This window comes from Heteronotia binoei, chromosome 7, assembly GCF_032191835.1.
Source record: "Heteronotia binoei isolate CCM8104 ecotype False Entrance Well chromosome 7, APGP_CSIRO_Hbin_v1, whole genome shotgun sequence".
In the NCBI taxonomy this organism is placed as follows: Eukaryota; Metazoa; Chordata; class Lepidosauria; order Squamata; family Gekkonidae; genus Heteronotia; species Heteronotia binoei.
The window spans coordinates 74,148,111-74,165,836 of record NC_083229.1 but is presented as its reverse complement, the minus strand read 5'-3'; the positions used below and the strand labels follow the sequence as shown (position 1 = coordinate 74,165,836).

Genomic DNA, 17,726 nt, shown 5'->3' with positions numbered 1-17,726 from the left:
GGAGCCTCTGCCAATGGAGAAAACAGGTTTTGCTCTGTAGCTCCTGTGCAATTGAGCAAGCCTTGCAAAACAAGCTGTTATGCAGAAGGAAGAAAGATATAGGGAGAAGGAAGCAGATAACAAACAGTTGCTCAGGGGCCTGATAGAAGCCCTGTGGGGGCCTGATTCAGCCCCCGAACTGCATGTTTGACACCCCTGCCCTAAGGTCTTCTAGCATAGCATTCTATTTCCTGCCATGGATAGCTCAGTTGTTCTGGAAATTTAGAAAACAACAGGAAGATGCTGGCCATTCCTTAATCAGAAGTTCACTGGCTCTAAACATGGATGTTCCATCCAGTGATGATATCTGATAGCTCTTTGTAGACCCATCTGCCAGGAATTTGCCCTGTCCCCTTTTAAAAGTGGTTCATGACAACTCTACTTGTAGCTATGACTTTCACAAGGAAGCTAACACAAATGGCTTCCTCAGTTTCATGGCTTTTCTTTGTTGGCCAGGATAACATTTTAGGATTTATGAATAATAAACACTTTAGCTACTATACTTGTAGCTATGACTTTCACAAGGAAGTTAACACAAATGGCTTCTTCAGTTTCATAGCTTTTCTTTGTTGGCCAGGATGACATTTTAGAATATATGAATAATAAACACTTTAATCCATGCTTATTCTAATCTATGTCCTGTTACCAAATTTCTTTTTTGTTCACCTGTCAAGATTTAAGCAACGTCTGAAATAATAAGTACTAATAAGCAGGAGTTGCTAATGAGTAGGGAGCTGGAGTATGGCAGAACAGAAAATGTATTTTGGATGTATTGCACTGGAATTCTGCTGCCAAGTTGTGATCCTTGGACTGAAATCTAAAACAAAGCCATGCTCCAGGATGATTCCAGAGTTAAAAATACTTAAGAGGACTGAATCCTAAGGTAGATATTCAGGTGGGGTAGTCATGTTGATCTGAAGTAGCAGATAAGGGTGTGCACTCAGTACCAAACAAAAAAAAAATACCCCCAAAACCCTTATGAAATACCTTAAAAAAACTTTACCAAAGTAACCCCACCCAAATAAAAGCTGATATTATTTGGCTTTTATTTGGGCATCCCAAACCCTTCCCCTCCTGAAGTTGCTGTAGTGCAACTCCAATGAAAAAGGGTTTAAATTATTAAACCCCTCTGCTCTTGGAATTGGGCGGCAGCTGCAGCCCAACTCCAGGGAGGGGGTGGAAGGGGAATGGCCTCTTTAAAAGCATTTGGGAAGCCCAGCCACAAGTGAACCTTCCAGGTTTACTTGGGGAGTGGCTTGCAAAAGACTGCATGGCTCAACTCAGCTGAGATTTAAACTTTAAATGCTTGCTGTGTTGAGTCACAGTGTCACATCACAGCGCAAGCCTGTGTCAACTCAGCAGGGATTTAAACGTTAAATCCATTCTCCATTATACTCCATGGGGATGGCAATCCCCTTAGGGTATAATAGAGCCAAATATATTTGGATTTCTCAAGTATTAACTCAAATACCAGTACAATACTGATCCTGGATTCAGGGATATTCTGGGATACCAAATATGTTCAGGGCAAAAATGCCCAAATCTGAATTCAGCTGATTGTTTTTTCTTGTATACCCATGTTAGCAGAACAAAGTTTGACTCCAGCGGCACCTCTAAGATGAACAAAGTTTTGTTCAAGGTATAAGCTTACATATACACACACACTTTTTCAGATACAGTGAATCAGAATTTCCTCAGCCATTACGTATTGGGGGGGGCGTAGTTGCCAAGGGCCTATTAAAGTCAAGACAGAGGCAGAAATAAAATTGGAAATCACCAGTCCATATATATTGATAGAGGGTGAGCAGTAAATTATCATACAGCATAATGAAAATGTTTAACATATTCATGGATCAAAGAGGTATAATAAGCTTAATTTACATGGTAAATATTTGTTTGGGCAAAAACAGTGAAGGAAATAAATATGTCAAAATTGGAGATTGGTTTATTCTTAATTGTAAAAGAGCCCTATGGTGCAGAGTTAAAGCTGCAGTACTGCAATCCTAAGCTCTGCTCACAACCTGAGTTCGATCTCCAGTGGGTAGCTGGGTTTTCAGGTAGCCAGCTCGAGGTTGATTCAATCTTCCATCCTTCTGAGGTCAGTAAAATGAGTACCCAGCTTGCTGGGCGGGAAGTGTAGATGATTGGGGAAGGCAATGTTAAAGCACCCCATAAAAAGTCTGCCTTGAAAACATTGTGAAAGCAACGTCACCCCAGAGTCGAAACGACTGGTGCTTACACAGGGGACCTTTCCTTTTTCCTTATTTTTAATAGTAGAATACTGAGAGTAATTCATTGAGACCCTGCCAATGTATCTGAAGAAACATGCTCGCACACAAAAGCTGATACTTTTAATAAAATGCATTTGGACTTAAAGGTGTCACTGGACTTAAACTTTGATCTGAATCCTAAGGTGTCAGTTTTAACATTACTTTTAAAGGATGTTTGCAACATTAATGCTTGCTTTAATTAAATAAACTTATAATCTCTATAACGTGGATTTTCACCATTACTGGTTGTTCTCTCTCATTTAGAAATATGTTGCTTTCGCTGATGAAGATGAAGGTCAGCTTATAAAAGACTGCCTGTTAGTTTACTCTCAGGAGGAGGAAGGAGGATCTACCCATGGCTCTGTTGGCTGCTGCAGCTTTATTGAGGATGATTTTGATGACCATTTCCTGGATGACTTAGGAGATAAATTCAAGACTCTAGCTGAAATCTGTGTGGGCAAACGCATGGGAACAGCAGCCAAGCAGTTCAGTTCTCAAGTCCTTAAAGACACAGTGGATGAATTGGATGTACATGGTTTGAGTTCAAAGCACAACTATTCTTCAGGATCCAGCTACCAACTACCTGAAACCACAAAAGACTTTAGTGCAGACATTGTAACGGAAGAGTTAGTAACTGAGACAGCTTTTGCATCTAGGTTTGGCCTCCAGCCAGCTAAGCCTATACCTGACCCCATGGTAAGCAGCAGTGTTGTTGTGACAGAAACGTCTTATGAGGCAACACCTTCCAGGGTGATCCTAGACCCTCAGTTGAAGGAAAATGTTGTTGTGACAGAGAGGGTGCTTGCTCCTGCTTCCAGCTTGCAGGAAGTGCTAGAAATGCCTCATGGAGTCTTTCAGGATCTCCCAGATTCAAAATATGTTGTAGTGAGAGAAAGGGAAAGGGTCCTTGTGCCTAGTTCTAACCTACAGGCCTCCTTAAGCACCCCCAATTTACCAGAAGGACAAAACGTGGTAGTAACTGAAAGTATGGTTTCATCCCCCCCTGGTTTGCAGGCTACAGGTGTGCGAACTGTGACAGAACCAACTGTATATTCTGGCAGTGATAGGCAAGAACATGTCTTGATCTCAGATCCTGTTTTTCACCAAGTCAGCACAGAGGAAGTCCTTCCCCCTGGTTCTTCTTTGAGCAAGTCCTCAAGGCTCACAAAATACAGCTCTGTGCAATATACCCGTTCCTAAATGTGGTCTTTTTCATCTGTATCTTCGTAGTTACAGTTGACATTGATAAGAGTAGTGGTTTGTTTTTCTCAAGGCCTGAATAGGTTGCTTTAGTCTTTCCACAGTACATTCTCAAAAAGAGCACATCAATATCTACTGCAAACGGCTACTCATGTTGTCTGAAAAAAACACTATTACTAAAAACAGGACATGCCTCTTATAATGTAGGTGCATAGCTATATACATTTTAGGATCCACAGACTAGCCCAGTTGTATTAAACTAGCTATGCAACAGGCTTTAAATAGCTGTTTTCCACTAATTTGTAGTGTGATCCTAAACATGTCGACTCAGAATTAAGTGACAATGAGTTTATATGATTTATTCCATAGTGTGTTTAACATTAGTTTTGCTGCTGCCAAAGTACTTGAATTTTAATTTAGTAGACATATTGCCTTCAAAGCTGAATGGTCTTAACTGTCAAAACAGTCTGTTTTAACTGACTTGTTGATCAGGCTGCTTGATAGCAATAAGAAGCATAAGAGTCTGCTAGAATACCAAGTATATCACCACTTTTTAAGCTACAGATTTTTACACATTTAGAAGCAAACATATGTGTAAAAATATGTGGACTGAAAAAAAGAAATTCAGTTCAGTCTTGTTTCCATATACTTTTATCAATCGATAGTACGACAAGCCCTAGTATTTGGAGACACTCCCAGAACCATCAGTTAATGTGTATCCTGTAGTTTTGCAGATGGATTACTTTGAGGATGAAGCATGATAGATCATGACACAGATTATTTTCTATCAGGAAGTGAAGTATCTGCATGTACCTCACAGCTTCCATACATCCATCTACTTTGCCTCCAAGTTGACAGATGGAGGGTTGGCTTATGCTCTGTGCAGATAGTTTTGACTAGTGGAGCACGGGGCAGGAGTGGGGGGTTGATTATCCTTAGTACACATCACAGAAACCATTGCAAAGAAGAATGGAGATTATTCCTTTATCTTGCCCAGTATTTGCTTCTGTCCAAGAAATACTCAAACTGTGGGATTAGTTTAATATTATGATTAAATACAGTTTTCCTAAGCATTATATAGGGAAGAACAAACAGGGTTTTTATAGATAACAGATACCATGCTCTTTCTGTAAGATGCATATTTGTACTTTTGTATCAGCTTCATTCTGTTCATGCAAAAACCCCACAAATACCTTTAAATGTACACACAGTTTGAAGTAAAGAGGACTGCTTTTTTTAAAAGGACACAATCATGCAATAGATCACAGATTTTTGTAAGGAGGTGTGCAGAGTATGCATCATTGGATTTAGAACCCAGCTGCTGCAAGAAATGCAGTATTGGATATGGACCAGGGAGACGTGTCTTTAGACTCCCACTCAGCCACCAAAATGTGTTGGGTGCCATTAGTCAGTTGCTCTCTTTACATGTGTATAATCATATGCAGGTATAATTGAAAAAAAAGCATCAAAAAGAGAGGTGAAAGTGTTGATTGTGGTAAACATGATAAAATACATGCCTTTGAATAACTTTTTTTAAAAAAATAGGGCTTAAGTCCTTCCCCCCCCCCCCCCAGTTTACTATTTTTAATACATGTTTTCATCTAATAAATGCTGCACTGGGGTTAGTAACCAATAGGGGAATAATATGTTCCTTGTTTTCCTATCTATCCAGAATAAGCAAGTACTTTTATTACCTGCTTCTTCTCTCGTGATAGACATTGATTTCTGTATATCCAGCTTTGTAATATGTTTTTATATAACTGGACTTGATTTTGTGCTATTGTCATACATGGGGCAAGGCTGTGCTATACTTTTTGTAAAATTTGAAATAAAGGGGAAAAATTAAAAGCATGGTGTGAGTTTGTTTGTTTGTTTGTTTTTCAGAAAAATGCATCCATCTAAAAATTCAGACCACTGGGGTGTCAAACATGCAGACTGCAGGCCAGATCTGGCCTCCACATAGCTTGTATGCAGCCTGCAAGCAACTGGCTGTCGTCTACTTTTTTTTTCTCTCTCTTGCTTTCTTTGGTGTCACAGCTTGCTTTGCCAGGCTCTATCAAATGCAGAGGAGTTACAGAACAAGCCTTTATTCCCCCCCATTGGCTGAGGCTCTTCCCTTGAGGAGGGAGGAAGGGAAAGAGCAAGAGTTTGCTTTGCCCAGTTCCCTCAATTGCATGGAAGAGATACAAAGTAAGCACCTTTAAGACCAACAAAGTTTGATTCAAGGTATGAGCTTTTTGCCTTGCTACAGAGAAAGAGAGGGGGGGAGTTTTCTTATGCCAGGGCTGTCCTGGGTGCAACTGGGTTCCGCTCCTCTTTTTTTTGCCATATACGTGCCCTTATGATCCAGTCATTCTCAGTAGAAAAGCAATGTGAACCATTTAGATAAGGAGTAACAACAAGCCAGTGAGTTGGATTAGGCTGAGAGTATGTCAAGACCAAGTTCATCCAACACATTTCCTTTGCATACTGGAGATCTTGAACTTAGACTTCCCAGATTGTAGGCTTATACTGACCACTATACATTCCTGTCTCTCTATTTTTGCAGTGCTGCACGAGAGTTGTAGTTATTTCTCTGGGGAAGACTATAGTTTTGTAGAAAACACATAGCCCTCAGTCTGTGTCATGGTGCCTTCATGTGTTCTTGACAAGCAGTCAAGGCTCAAAGCACTGACCATGCGATTTCTGTAATGAATGCAAATAAATCAAAAGTAGCTTTGCAACTTACAAGTACACAACTGAACAGCATACTCAAGATTATTATAGCACATTATCTCCAGATTTTGATGCAATATTTCAGCAAGAGGTGTCAGTTAATCAGACTGTTAAATAAACAAAATATTGCAAGAATGCTAATGTTTTAAGCATTTTTATTCTAAGTTTTTTTAAAAAAAATTACTTTGTGTCCTTTTAATTATTATTACTTTATTATTATTATTAATTTAATTTTATATCCCCCCCTTTCCACAAGCAGACTCAAGATGGCTAACAGTCTGTTTAAAACAATTTGAGAATACAATTAAAACAATTAAGTACAGAAAATACATAAAATACATTCCATAAATTTATATCTCCACTACCTGGCATTACATTTTATGATACACATGGCCTGGCCTAACAATGTCTCATTTATGTCAGATCTGGCCTCATAACAAATGAATTCAACACCCCTGACTTAGGGAATTCATTGGGATGATCATTATTGCCATGTAAATGCAGAAGATTGCAGCATTAGCAAAGACATCATCTGTGATTTGTTTGCAGTCTTATTTGTTTAAAGAAACATATGTGAAGTGACATCTTTTACAGGGGAATAGGCTGCATTAATCATTTAGTTGATGGTGGGTGAATGTGTTAAAATAGGGGCCTTGTTCTCACTAAAGTAAGAAACCTATATGTGTGTTGTAAACTTCAGACTAGAAGAGGGGGCATATATGACTGAATGTTTTTACATATGAAATATTTCCACAGAGGAGAAACTGGCAGAGGAAGGGGCTCTAACCTGTCCTAACTGGCACGCCAGGTTTTCATTTTAATGTAAAGGAGATGTTGTATGGAGAATCGGGAGCTTGCAGCCTGCAGCATAGCTGCTAGGCTGCTTCTGCTCTGTTTGCCTCCCTGGGAGGGAGGAGTCAGAGTTCGCCCATTTGGGCACGCAATGTGAGGGGTGGGGTCTAGCCGCTTTAACAGCTAGCTCTACCTTTCCCCCTGTCATTCCTTCGTTGATCGGATCGTTGTCGCGGTCAGGAGCTTGGCGCGGCATTGAGGGTTTCTCTGTCGGTCGGGCTGAGGAGCGTGCGGGTGGCGTTTTTGGCGGCGGCGGCATTCGGCTGAGTCGCAGGGAGTCGGAGTTGGATGAGTCTTGGCTGGGCTGGGGTGGTTGGTTGTTTAGGGGAAGGGCCATTGTGTTTCCCTTTTATTGAAGCTCTGGCCTGGCTTGTCTGTGCTGGCCTTCTTTTGAGCGGAGTTTGGCTCTGGCCAAGGGGGCTTTACTTGGGAGTGTGGGCTGGTCTGCCCTCCCCCCCCTTTTTTTCAGGAAGAAGACTGCCTGAGAGGGACAGGTGCTCAGTGGTAGAGCATCTGCTTGGTAGGCAGAACGTCCCAGGTTCAATCCCCGGCATCTCCAACTAGAAAAGGGTTCAGGCAGATAGTGTAAAAAATATCAGCCTGAGACTCTGGAGAGCTTCTGCCAGTATTGGTGGGTTAAAAGGGGGCCATTGTTGTTTCCTTTTAATTTTGTCACTGGGGAGAAAGCAGGTGGTGGCCATTTTAAGCCCCTGCTTTGAGGTAGAATAGGCATTGGAGGGTGGCCATTTTGAGGCTATTTCTTGTTGAAAGGGTGGCGGCCACTTTGGGAGGCAGCAGTGGGGTCTTATTTTTCTTACAGTTTGAGGTTAGAGCTTCTGCTTGAGTGGCGGCCATTTTAGGTCCTTGGAAGGGGAAGGAAAGGGGTGAAAGGCAGTTGGGTGGCCATTTTAAGTTTCTTCCTAGTGGAGGAGGGTGGCAGCCATTTTAGAAGTGTTCTGAGGCATTAGTTGGTGCAGCTAATCCCGTAGAAGATGGCTGGGGGTAAAGGCTTAGGTAAGCCTAAAGGTAAGAAGCCTGCACCCAGGCCGCTCAGGTAGGCCTAAATGTAAGAAGCCTGCACCCAGGCCATCTAAAGTACCTGCTAGGAGGCCACCACCCCCATCATCTTCTTCAGATGAGGAAGGTGAAGCAGCGGTGGAGTCTAATATTTTAAGCAGGTTGAGGGTGCTGGAGCAGGCGTCCGGTGTCCCTTCTCTAAGTGGGGGGGGGGGGGAATAAAGCAATCCAAAAAGGCGAGGCAGGCTAATCTCACCAGACTGTCTATTCTTGAGGGCAGGTTTGGTGGAGTCATGCCTGGCAGGGATGGCGGTCCCTGTGGTCCTAACGCGGGTTCGGTGGTGGCAGCTGGGATGTCCGGCGGCGGTTTGCCATTGGTGCCTGCTGGATTTGGACGTAGGTTTGGGGATACCTTGCAAGTTGAGTCCGGGCAGGTTTGGCCATGGGGGACATGGGGGCCTGCTTCTGCAGCCAGGAAGGGTACTTCAGGTGAACTCAGGGGTGCCTGCTTCTTCTGGGGCGGGATTATTGCAAAATTGGGTTTGGCCAGGTGGGCAGGGCATAACTTGGGTGTGTCCAGCTGCAGGGCAGATGAACTTGGCAGGCCCAGTTATGGGGGCACCTCCATATGGGATGGTGCCTTTTGCAGCCTTGCCCTTTGGGGAGGTTGCTTTGCCACTTGGGGATCATTTGCTACCGGCCACTAGGGAGAAAATTTTAAATGGAGAATATGTGGAGATTTTTTCTCTTCTCTATCATAAGTTAGAGAAAAAGGACAAGGAAGATTTAGACGAAAAGGAGAAAGAGAAGTTAAAAAAGCAAAAGGTTGACAGGACCTGGGCTAATTGGCTTCCTGGGTTCTGTATTTATGCTGGGGTGATTGCCAGGGCACAGCCGTGGCGGGCAGCATCCTTGTTCCAGTATCTGGACATAATTTATAAAGGCTATACAGCCTTTAGTGGTCCAGCCGGGTTACAATATGACCAGGAATTTAGAATGAGGGCTACCCTGTATCCGTCTCTGCAGTGGGATCGGATCCATCAGCAGCTTTGGCTGCAAGTGATGTCCCCGGCTAGGCCTAATCTGGGTGATCGCTCTGATAGCGGTCACTTGGCAAGTAGGTTGTCCACATTGGCTTCCGCTTCATCAGGCTCTCCCCGCAGTGCAGCAGGGCAGGCGGTTCAACTCCGCTTGCTCTGCTGGGAGTTCGGATCCCTTGGGGTCTGCAATAGGAAAGCGTGCCAGTTTAAGCACGAGTGCCCCATGTGTAGGGGATCCCACTCATTTGACAGCTGCCCTAAAGCCCGGGGGCGTAAGAATGTAAAGAAGCCCGGGGGGGGGGGGCGGAGGAGCCTTTCCGACTAAGAAAGGGACCCAGCCCGATAAGGGTGGGACTCTTGAGCAGTGGCTGGCAAGATATCCTAGAAGGGTTGATAGTTTGTATTTGTTAGAAGGTTTTAAGTTTGGTTTTAGGATCCCTTTTCAGGGGTCTCATGTTCAGTTTATGTCAGGAAACCTTAAGTCAGTTCAGGGTTTGGAACAGGTGGGCGCTAAGCCCTAAGTAGAGACTTGGCCTTAGTAGTGGCAGGTTTTTGGGGTTTAGGGCACTATGCGGCTAGCGGAGGACTGTGAAGCATCCCCCTTTTGGGGAATTTGGGGTCTGGCGTGATCAACCTTGGGTTTGGAGTCCTGGGTTCAGAGATGCAGACTGTCCAGGAGGCTCGACTAGAGGGTGCCTTTCTGTCGAGACATGCATCTGGGTTTGGGCCCTCTGGTGCGGGCCTCCCTGCTGGTCCTGCCTGGAGGGAGCTGAGTTGCTCAGCTCCGGCTGGGGGGCTGGGTCTTTCACCTATTAATGGCAGGGGAGCGGTCAGGGTGACCCCTAGCCCTGGCCAGGCCGCTGGTGGGGTGCCCTTGCTGTTTATGCTGTTAGCTAATAAAGTGGCCCAATTTTATTCCAATGCTTTGTGTCTGACTCTTTATTCTGACCTTGGGGGGCAATTGGGAGCTTGCAGCCTGTAGTGTAGCTGCTAGGCTGCTTCTGCTCTGTTTGCCTCCCTGGGAGGAAAGAGTCAGAGTTCGCCCGTTTGGGTGCGCAATGTGGGGGGTGGGGTCTAGCTGCTTTAGCGGCTAGCTCTACCTTTCCCCCTGTCATTCCTTCATTGATCAGCCCTCCCGCCCACCCTGTCTGTTATGTAGGCTTGGCTGGTTGCCTCATTTGAGGAGCCGGGTAGGAATTTTTTACACCCCGGCTGATTGGCTGTTTCTGGGGTGTGTTTTTCGCCTACCCTGCATAGTAGCGCAGTGGATTGTGGAATTAGCTTAGGGTAGGTGCCTTTAAATAGGTGGTCACTTTAGTTGGCAGGTTTTTGGGGTTTAGGACACTATGCGGCTAGGGGAGGACTGCAAAGCATCACCCTTTTGGGGAATTTGGGGTCTGGCATGATCAACCTTGGGTTTGGAGACCCGGGTTCGGAGATTGCAGACTGTCCAGGAGGCTCGGCTAGAGGGTGCCTTTCTGTCGAGTCGTGCATCTGGGTTTGGGCCCTCTGGTGCGGGCCTCCCTGCTGGGCCTGCCTGGAGGGAGCTGAGTCGCTCAGCTCCGGCTGGGGGGCTTGGTCTCTCGCCCGTTAATTGCAGGGAAGCGGTCACGGTGACCCCTAGCCCTGGCCAGGGGGTGCCCTTGCTGTTAGTTAATAAAGTGGCCCAATTTTATTCCAATGCTTTGTGTCTGACTCTTTATTCCGACCTTGGGGGTCAAACAATCATGTTAGCTTCCACCTGCAGTTTGAAGCTGGGAGAACTCTCAGTGAGAACTGGGCCATAATTGAAGCTTTGTGTGGATACCATTCCAATAGGTAGAAGGGTGCTTGATGCATTCATTCACAGTATTCTTATATGATATATCAACCATGGTTCAGCATGAATTTAGGCATGCTCAGTCCCATTCATTTCCACTGGCACTGAAGTATGATTCACTGTGTGTTGAATTATGGCTGGTACAAACATTTCTAAAGAAAGAAGTAGAATTGTATATTTGAACACTGAAAAGGAAAACAGGAACTTTCATACTAACACTGCATGCAATTTATGCATTCTGACTCAGTACCATTAACATTCACAAGATCCTTCAGGCTGAAGATACCCACTTGGCCTAGGAGGAGCCAAAAGTAACACAGAATCAACCCCCTAGCATGCCATCCCCCTAACCATCTACTTAGCACCAAAGTTGTTGACTTCTTGGCACCTAGTAAAAACTTTATTCTCATATATTTACTAGCTTTTAAAAAGAGCCTTCTGTGGTGGTTTTAGCTTGGCTATGTGGCATATTTGCTGTCCTATTCCATACTACTTTGTGCTGGTCTGTGCTTTGTATAAAATACAAGTATCTAACAAGTTCTTGAGCCTCTTATCAACCAGGATAGCTTGGTTCCAGATGCTTCATGAATGAAAGAGCAGCAGCTTCCAGCTCTCAGGATTTATACTGACTAGAAAGACAGCAAATTTCTGTAAACTTCAGTCTCATTTCAGATCTCTAATCGCAGAAACAAATTTCTGCTCTGTGCCACTAGATGGCATAATTATATTTGCCAAAGTAATGATTGAAAGTGTCCTCAGACACAGGCCTGTGTTTAAGTGTCTTTGCAATACATAACAAGGGTGGTTGTTTTTTTTCCTGAGAGGAGAGGGGCGGGGGGATGAACATTTATTTTAAACTGACAAAATTGGTAGGTCTATGCCAGGTTGGAAAGGAGCTATCCCCCAAACTGAATAATGTCTCTGAAGCAAGCAAAGCCTTTATATTTATTTATTTAAACATTTATATCCCACCTTTCCTCATGCTTCAAGGTGGCCACTTACCATAATAGCTAAAAATATCCCCAGCTAAAACCAAAATATAATAGCAAACTTCAAATCAACCCCCCCCCAAAAAAAAAAGATTTCTGCCATTCAAACCCCCTCAAAAGCCCTGACAAACAGGCAGACCTTTGCACACCTCCTGAATATCTCCTAGGAGCTCCCCCACCCCCATCTCTTCAGGGAGCTCATTCCACAAACCAGAGTAAACAATAGAAAAGGCCCGTAATCTGGTTGATGGGCCACCCTAAGTGGTGGGGTAGTCAAAAAATGGCTGGCTGACACCTGTTGAATAATGTTTGTAGTAGGATCATCAAACACTGACATAAACTGCCTCTAACAAATCTGAGATACTTTAACATACCTGGAATCTTTAGCTTGTGTATTCTAAGGTACAGATTCAGATCGGCACTCGAAAAAAATGAGGGGAAAAGACACTTAAATAAATAGGGTTATCTTATAAACAGAAAAAAAATAATCTGCACAATATAGAAACTTACAGAAAATAAAAAAATGGTTGCAATCTTATACTTGCAGCCTGCAGTGTAGCTGCTAGGCTGCATGTGCAGAGTTTGCTTCCCTGAATGGTAAGAGTGAGGGGGCGCCCGTTTTGGCACGCAGAGAAAAAGGCGGGATGAGGGCTGCGCTCCTCATCAGCTCCTTCATCTTGGCAGACGATCAGGCTGAGGCTGAGGCTTTTATTTTGTCTTTTGTTGGACGTCGGGGTTTGTTGTGGCAGTCGACTGGGCAGTGGCGGGTGAAGCGTTGGCTGGAGCATCGGTGTCGGCTGGAGCGTCAGCTGCAGTGCTGCAGGCTGGCGGCGGCATCAGAGGCAGTGGAGGACGTGGCGTTGTCCTTCTTGTTGGCTGAGTCTGCCTAGGGTTTGGCGTCTGCTGGGGCAGGGGTTGTGGAGCCCAGGGGTTGGTCTTTCCCTTTTTAAGTTTTGAGGGTGTGGGCCTGTGGGGCAACCTGGGTTTTTTATTATTGCCCTTGAGGTTGGCAGGTGACCATTTTGGAGAGCCTCCCCCTCCCCCCCCCCATTTTTCTCCTACTGGAGATATTGGTGTGCAGCAGAGGCTTTTGTGGCCATTTTGAGTTCCCTTTCTTCTTCCAGGGGGAAGCCATTTTAGAGTGGAGCTGCAGGAGGCCATTTTGTGGTCTTGTGCTTGCTATTTAGATGGCTGGTGGAAAAGGGTCGGGCAAGCCCAAAGGAAAAAAGCCAGCGCCTAAGGCACCCAAGGCTCCTGCAAAAAGGCCACCACCGCCGTTATCCTCTTCTGATGAGGAGGGTGATATGGTGGTTGATTCCAATATTGCTTGTAGATTGAGAGCATTGGAACAGGCAGTGGGCATCCTTTCTCCAGGTGGGGAGGATGGTGTGAGGCAATCTAAGAAGGGTAAGCAGGCGAGTATTCTCACCAGGCTGTCTATTCTTGAGGGCAGGTCTGGTGGAGTTGTGCCTGGCAGGGAGACTGGCCTTTGCAGTCTGGATGTGGGTTTGATGGCGGCGTCTGGAGCATCGGGGGTCGGTTTGCCATTGGTTCCTGCTGGATTCGGAGGTAGGTCGGGTGATAATTTACAGGCGGGGCCTGGGCAGGTTTGGCCATGGGGAGCATGGGGGCCTGCTTCGGCGGCAGGGCGCTTCCATGTCAAGCGCGGGGGCACCTGCCTCCTCTGCGTTGGGCGCGTTTCAGAATTGGGCTTGGCCATGTGAGCAAGGCGTTCCTAGTGTTTACCTGGGCGCAGGGCATCCTGGCATGGCTGGTTCCTTTATGGGGGCACCCTCAACATATGGGATGGTGCCTTTTGCTGCTTTGCCATTTGGGAAGGTTGCCTTGCCGCTGGGGGACCACTTGCTTCCCGCTACTAGGGAAAAAATATTAAAAGGGGAATACGTGGATATTTTTTCTCTTCTCTTTTGGGAGGTTGAGGAAAAAGACAAGGAAGAATTGGATGAGAAAAAGGTGGACAGGACCTGGGCTAATTGGCTTCCTGGGTTCTGTATGCCGGGGTGATTGCGAGGGCGCAGCCGTGGCGGGCGACATCCCTGTTCCAGTATTTGGACATAATTTATAAAGGCTATACGGCCTTTAGTGGACCAACCTGGTTACAATATGACCAGGAATTTAGGATGAGGGCTGCCTTGTATCCGTCCCTTCAGTGGGATCGGTTCCATCAGCAGCTTTGGCTGCAGGTTATGTCCCCGGCTAGGCCTAATCTGGGTGATCGCTCTGATAGTGGTCACTTGGTGAATAGGTCATCCACATCCACTGCTGGTTCATCAGGCTCTCCCCGCAGTGCAGGCGGTTCAACCTCGCATGCTCTGCTGGGAATTTGGATCCCTTGGGGTATGTAATAGGAAGGCGTGCCAGTTCAAGCACGAGTGCCCCATGTGTGGTGGTTCCCACTCATTTGACAACTGCCCTAGAGTCAGTGGGTGTAAAAATACGAAGAAGCCTGGCAGGAGCGGAGGAGCCTTTCCAGCTAAGAAATGGGCCCAGCCTGATAAGGGTGGGACATCTTGAGCAGTGGCTGTCGAGGTACCTTCAAAGGGTTGATAGTTTGTATTTGTTAGAAGGTTTTAAAGTTGCGTTTAGGATCCCTTTTCAGGGTCCTCAAGTTCCATTTATGTCAGGAAACCTTAAGTCAGTTCAGGGCTTGGAGCAGGTTGTTAGGGACAAGATTGCAAAAGAGCTGGCTGAGGGAAGGATACTGGGTCCTTTTTCACATCCTCCAGTGAGTACTCTTAGGGCGTTTTCGCACTGACCTTAATCAGAAGCGACGCCCCTCTTCACCACGCCAAAACCAGTTTCCATTTGCGCCGCAAAAGCCGCGGGACTTTCCGGCTCTTCCGGGTGCTCCACGGCAATTAGTGCAAAATCCGCGTCGATCCTGCGTGGTGAAGAGGGGCGTCACTTCTGATTAAGGTCAGTGCGAAAACGCCCTTAGAGTCTTACCTTTGGGTGTGGTGCCTAAAAAGGCACCTGGTGAATTTCGTTTGATTCACCATTTGTCTTTTCCTAAGGGGAAGTCCGTGAATGATGGGATCCCGGTGCACTTATACTCTGTTAGGTACACCAGCTTTGACCAGGCTATTGCGGTGGTGAGGCTGGCGGGGTGGGGGCAGAATTGGCAAAATGTGACATTAAGTCTGTGTTTTGCCTTTTACCTGTCCATTCCTATGATTTTGAACTTTTAGGGTTTTCTTTTGAGGGTCAATTTTACATGGATAGAGCATTGCCAATGGGCTGCTCTGTGTCATGTTCTGCTTTCAAGCGTTTCAGCACATTTTTGGAATGGGCTGTGCGGGAGAAAGTGGGTTTGCAGAATGTCGTTCATTATTTTGATGACTACCTTTTTGTGGGTCCCGAGGGGACTTGGCGTTGTGGGCAGTTGCTGTCTGGCTTTGTTGAGCTGGCGGCGGAGCTTGGGGTTCCTTTAGCGCCTGAGAAAACTGAAGGTCTGACCCAGAGGTTGACCTTTTTGGGGATTGAGATTGACCCTATTTCACAGTTGTCTAGGGTGCCTCTTCAGAAAATAGTGGAGCTGAGGGCTAGGATTTCTACCTTTCTTCTTAAAAAAAAGGTTACTTTGTTGGAGTTGCAGCAGCTAGTTGGGCACCTCAACTTTGCTTGCAAAGTGGTTGCTCCTGGGAGGGCTTTTCTTAAAAGTCTGTGCGATGCTATGGCAAAGTTACGCTTACCTCAGCATAGAACTAGGGTCACCTGCAGCATGAGGGATGATTTGAGGGTTTGGCAGGAATTTTTGGAGTCCTTTAATGGAGTCTCTTTTTGGAGGGACGACATGAGGCTCGAAGCTGAGCTCCAGGTCATGTCTGATGCTGCTGGATCATTGGGGTTTGGAGTCTATTTCCGGGGACATTGGTGCGCGGATAGTTGGCCTGACTCCTGGGCACAGGTAGGAGTGAACCGAGATCATATGTTTCTCGAGTTCTTTTCCATTTTAGTCGCGGTTTCGCTGTGGGGGAAGGTTATGGCCAATCACACTATCCATTTTTGGTGTGATAATATGGCGGTGGTCCACGTCATTAATTCTCTTTCATCCAAATCTGGCCGGGTTATAAGATTGGTGAGGGCCTTCACTCTGTGCTGTTTGCGGCTTAACATTTTGTTTTTAGCCAAACATGTTCCTGGGGTGAGTAATGGGGTGGCTGACACTCTATCTTGTAAACAGATGGAGAGGTTTCATCAGCTGGCCCCAGGTGCCGACAGAGAGCCGGTGCCAATGCCCCAGGAGCTATGGCTGATTGGAGAGCCGAGGCCTGCAGAGCGATAGGTCTAGCCATTGCGCCAAGCACCAGGAAGTCTTACAAACGGGCTGTGCGGCAGTTTGAAGACTTTAGGGCTGAGGTAGGGTATTGCAGGGTTTGGCCCCTCCCGGTGGAGCATTTGTTCCATTACTGTGTTTCGCTGCGAGGTAAGGGATTGGCCGTGCGATCCATTAGGGGGCGCCTGTCTGCATAGGCTTTTGTCAGTAAGGCGCTGGATTATAGGGAAGAAACAGCTGACTTTCGTATTCGAAAGATGCTGGAGGGGTGGGCCAGAGAGGCCGGTCCCGGTTGATACGTGGAATCCTGGGTCTCCTTTGATTCTGCAGGTTTTGAAGAGGGTTTGGGATGTGATGTGTGCTTCGTCATTTGAAGCATGTTTGTTTCACGCTGCATCTTTGTTAGCTTTTGGGGGGGCTCTTAGAGTAAGTGAGCTGGTGGCACAGTCTAGAAACGATGTTTCTGGTAAGGCTCTGTTGTTAAGGGATCTGCAGCTATTTGCAGGTAAGGCAGTCATCACTGTCCATCGCTCTAAGACGGATCAGTTGCAGAAGGGTACGGTGCTCGAGTTGGGTAGTTGTTCAGAGCTTGAGCTGTGTCCAGTTACTGCGTTGGCTGCTTATTTGGCAGTTAGGGGGCCCATGGAGGGGTTTTTGTTTATACATTCAAATGGTAGCCTGTTGACGAAGCATCAGTTTTGGGCAGTAACGTCACGGGCTTTGGGTGATTTGGGGTTGTCTGGGGTGCAGTTTGGGACCCATTCCTTTAGAATTGGGGTCGCCTCAACAGCAGCTGTCATGGGGTATTCTTCCACTTCCATTCAGAGATTGGGCAGGTGGCATTCCTTGGACTATAAGGCTTACGTGCGACCTTTTATTAGGCCATGAGTGACTTGGTGTCTGTTTATTGTTGGCTCTGTTCTTGTTTAACTGTTTTTTCTCTTTAAATGCTGTTGTTCCTGGCCAGAGGAGCCGAGTTCTCATATGCAGCCATAGTCACGTGTTTTGGGCCGCTCATCGGGCTCGGAGAGCTGCGGTTGGCTCTCAGCTGGGACTCAGCCAGCATGTGTGTATCGAATGGCGGATGCGCCGGGGCCTTCAGTGGCCGGGCCTGCTGCCTTTGTTGTTTAAAGATAATGTGGGTCCTCCTCCTCAGGTTTTAATTGTTCACCTGGGAGGTAACGATCTGGGACTCTTAAAGGGCAAGGCCTTAGTTTGGCAGGCCCAGGATGATTTCCAGCACATTCAGGAGCGATGGCCTGGGACCACCATAATTTGGTCAGCCATGCTGCCCTACCTGGTGTGGCGTTGTGCTTGGGACCCTGCACCTATAGAAAGGGCCCGGTATTAGGCTAATAAGGAGATCAGGAAGGTGCTGGAAAAGGGGTTGAGCCACTATTTGCCCCATCCGGACATTTTGTTGAAATTTCCTAACCTCTACAGAGGGGATGGGGTTCATCTCTCGGAAAAGGGTAATATGCTTTTCCT

The 17,726-nt window shown here is 46.2% G+C and overlaps 1 protein-coding gene across 1 annotated transcript in view; it reads left to right on the top strand.

The window, feature by feature from the left end:
• The window catches only part of DSG2 (desmoglein 2), a 34,385-nt gene extending 29,028 nt beyond the window's left edge, over window positions 1-5,357 (top strand). Inside the window, exon 14 of the mRNA XM_060243858.1 lies at window positions 2,574-5,357. Coding sequence (XP_060099841.1) covers window positions 2,574-3,509 — 936 coding nt within the window. The 3' untranslated portion in view covers window positions 3,510-5,357. The remainder of the gene's footprint in view (window positions 1-2,573) is intronic.
• Window positions 5,358-17,726: the final 12,369 nt, after the last annotated feature.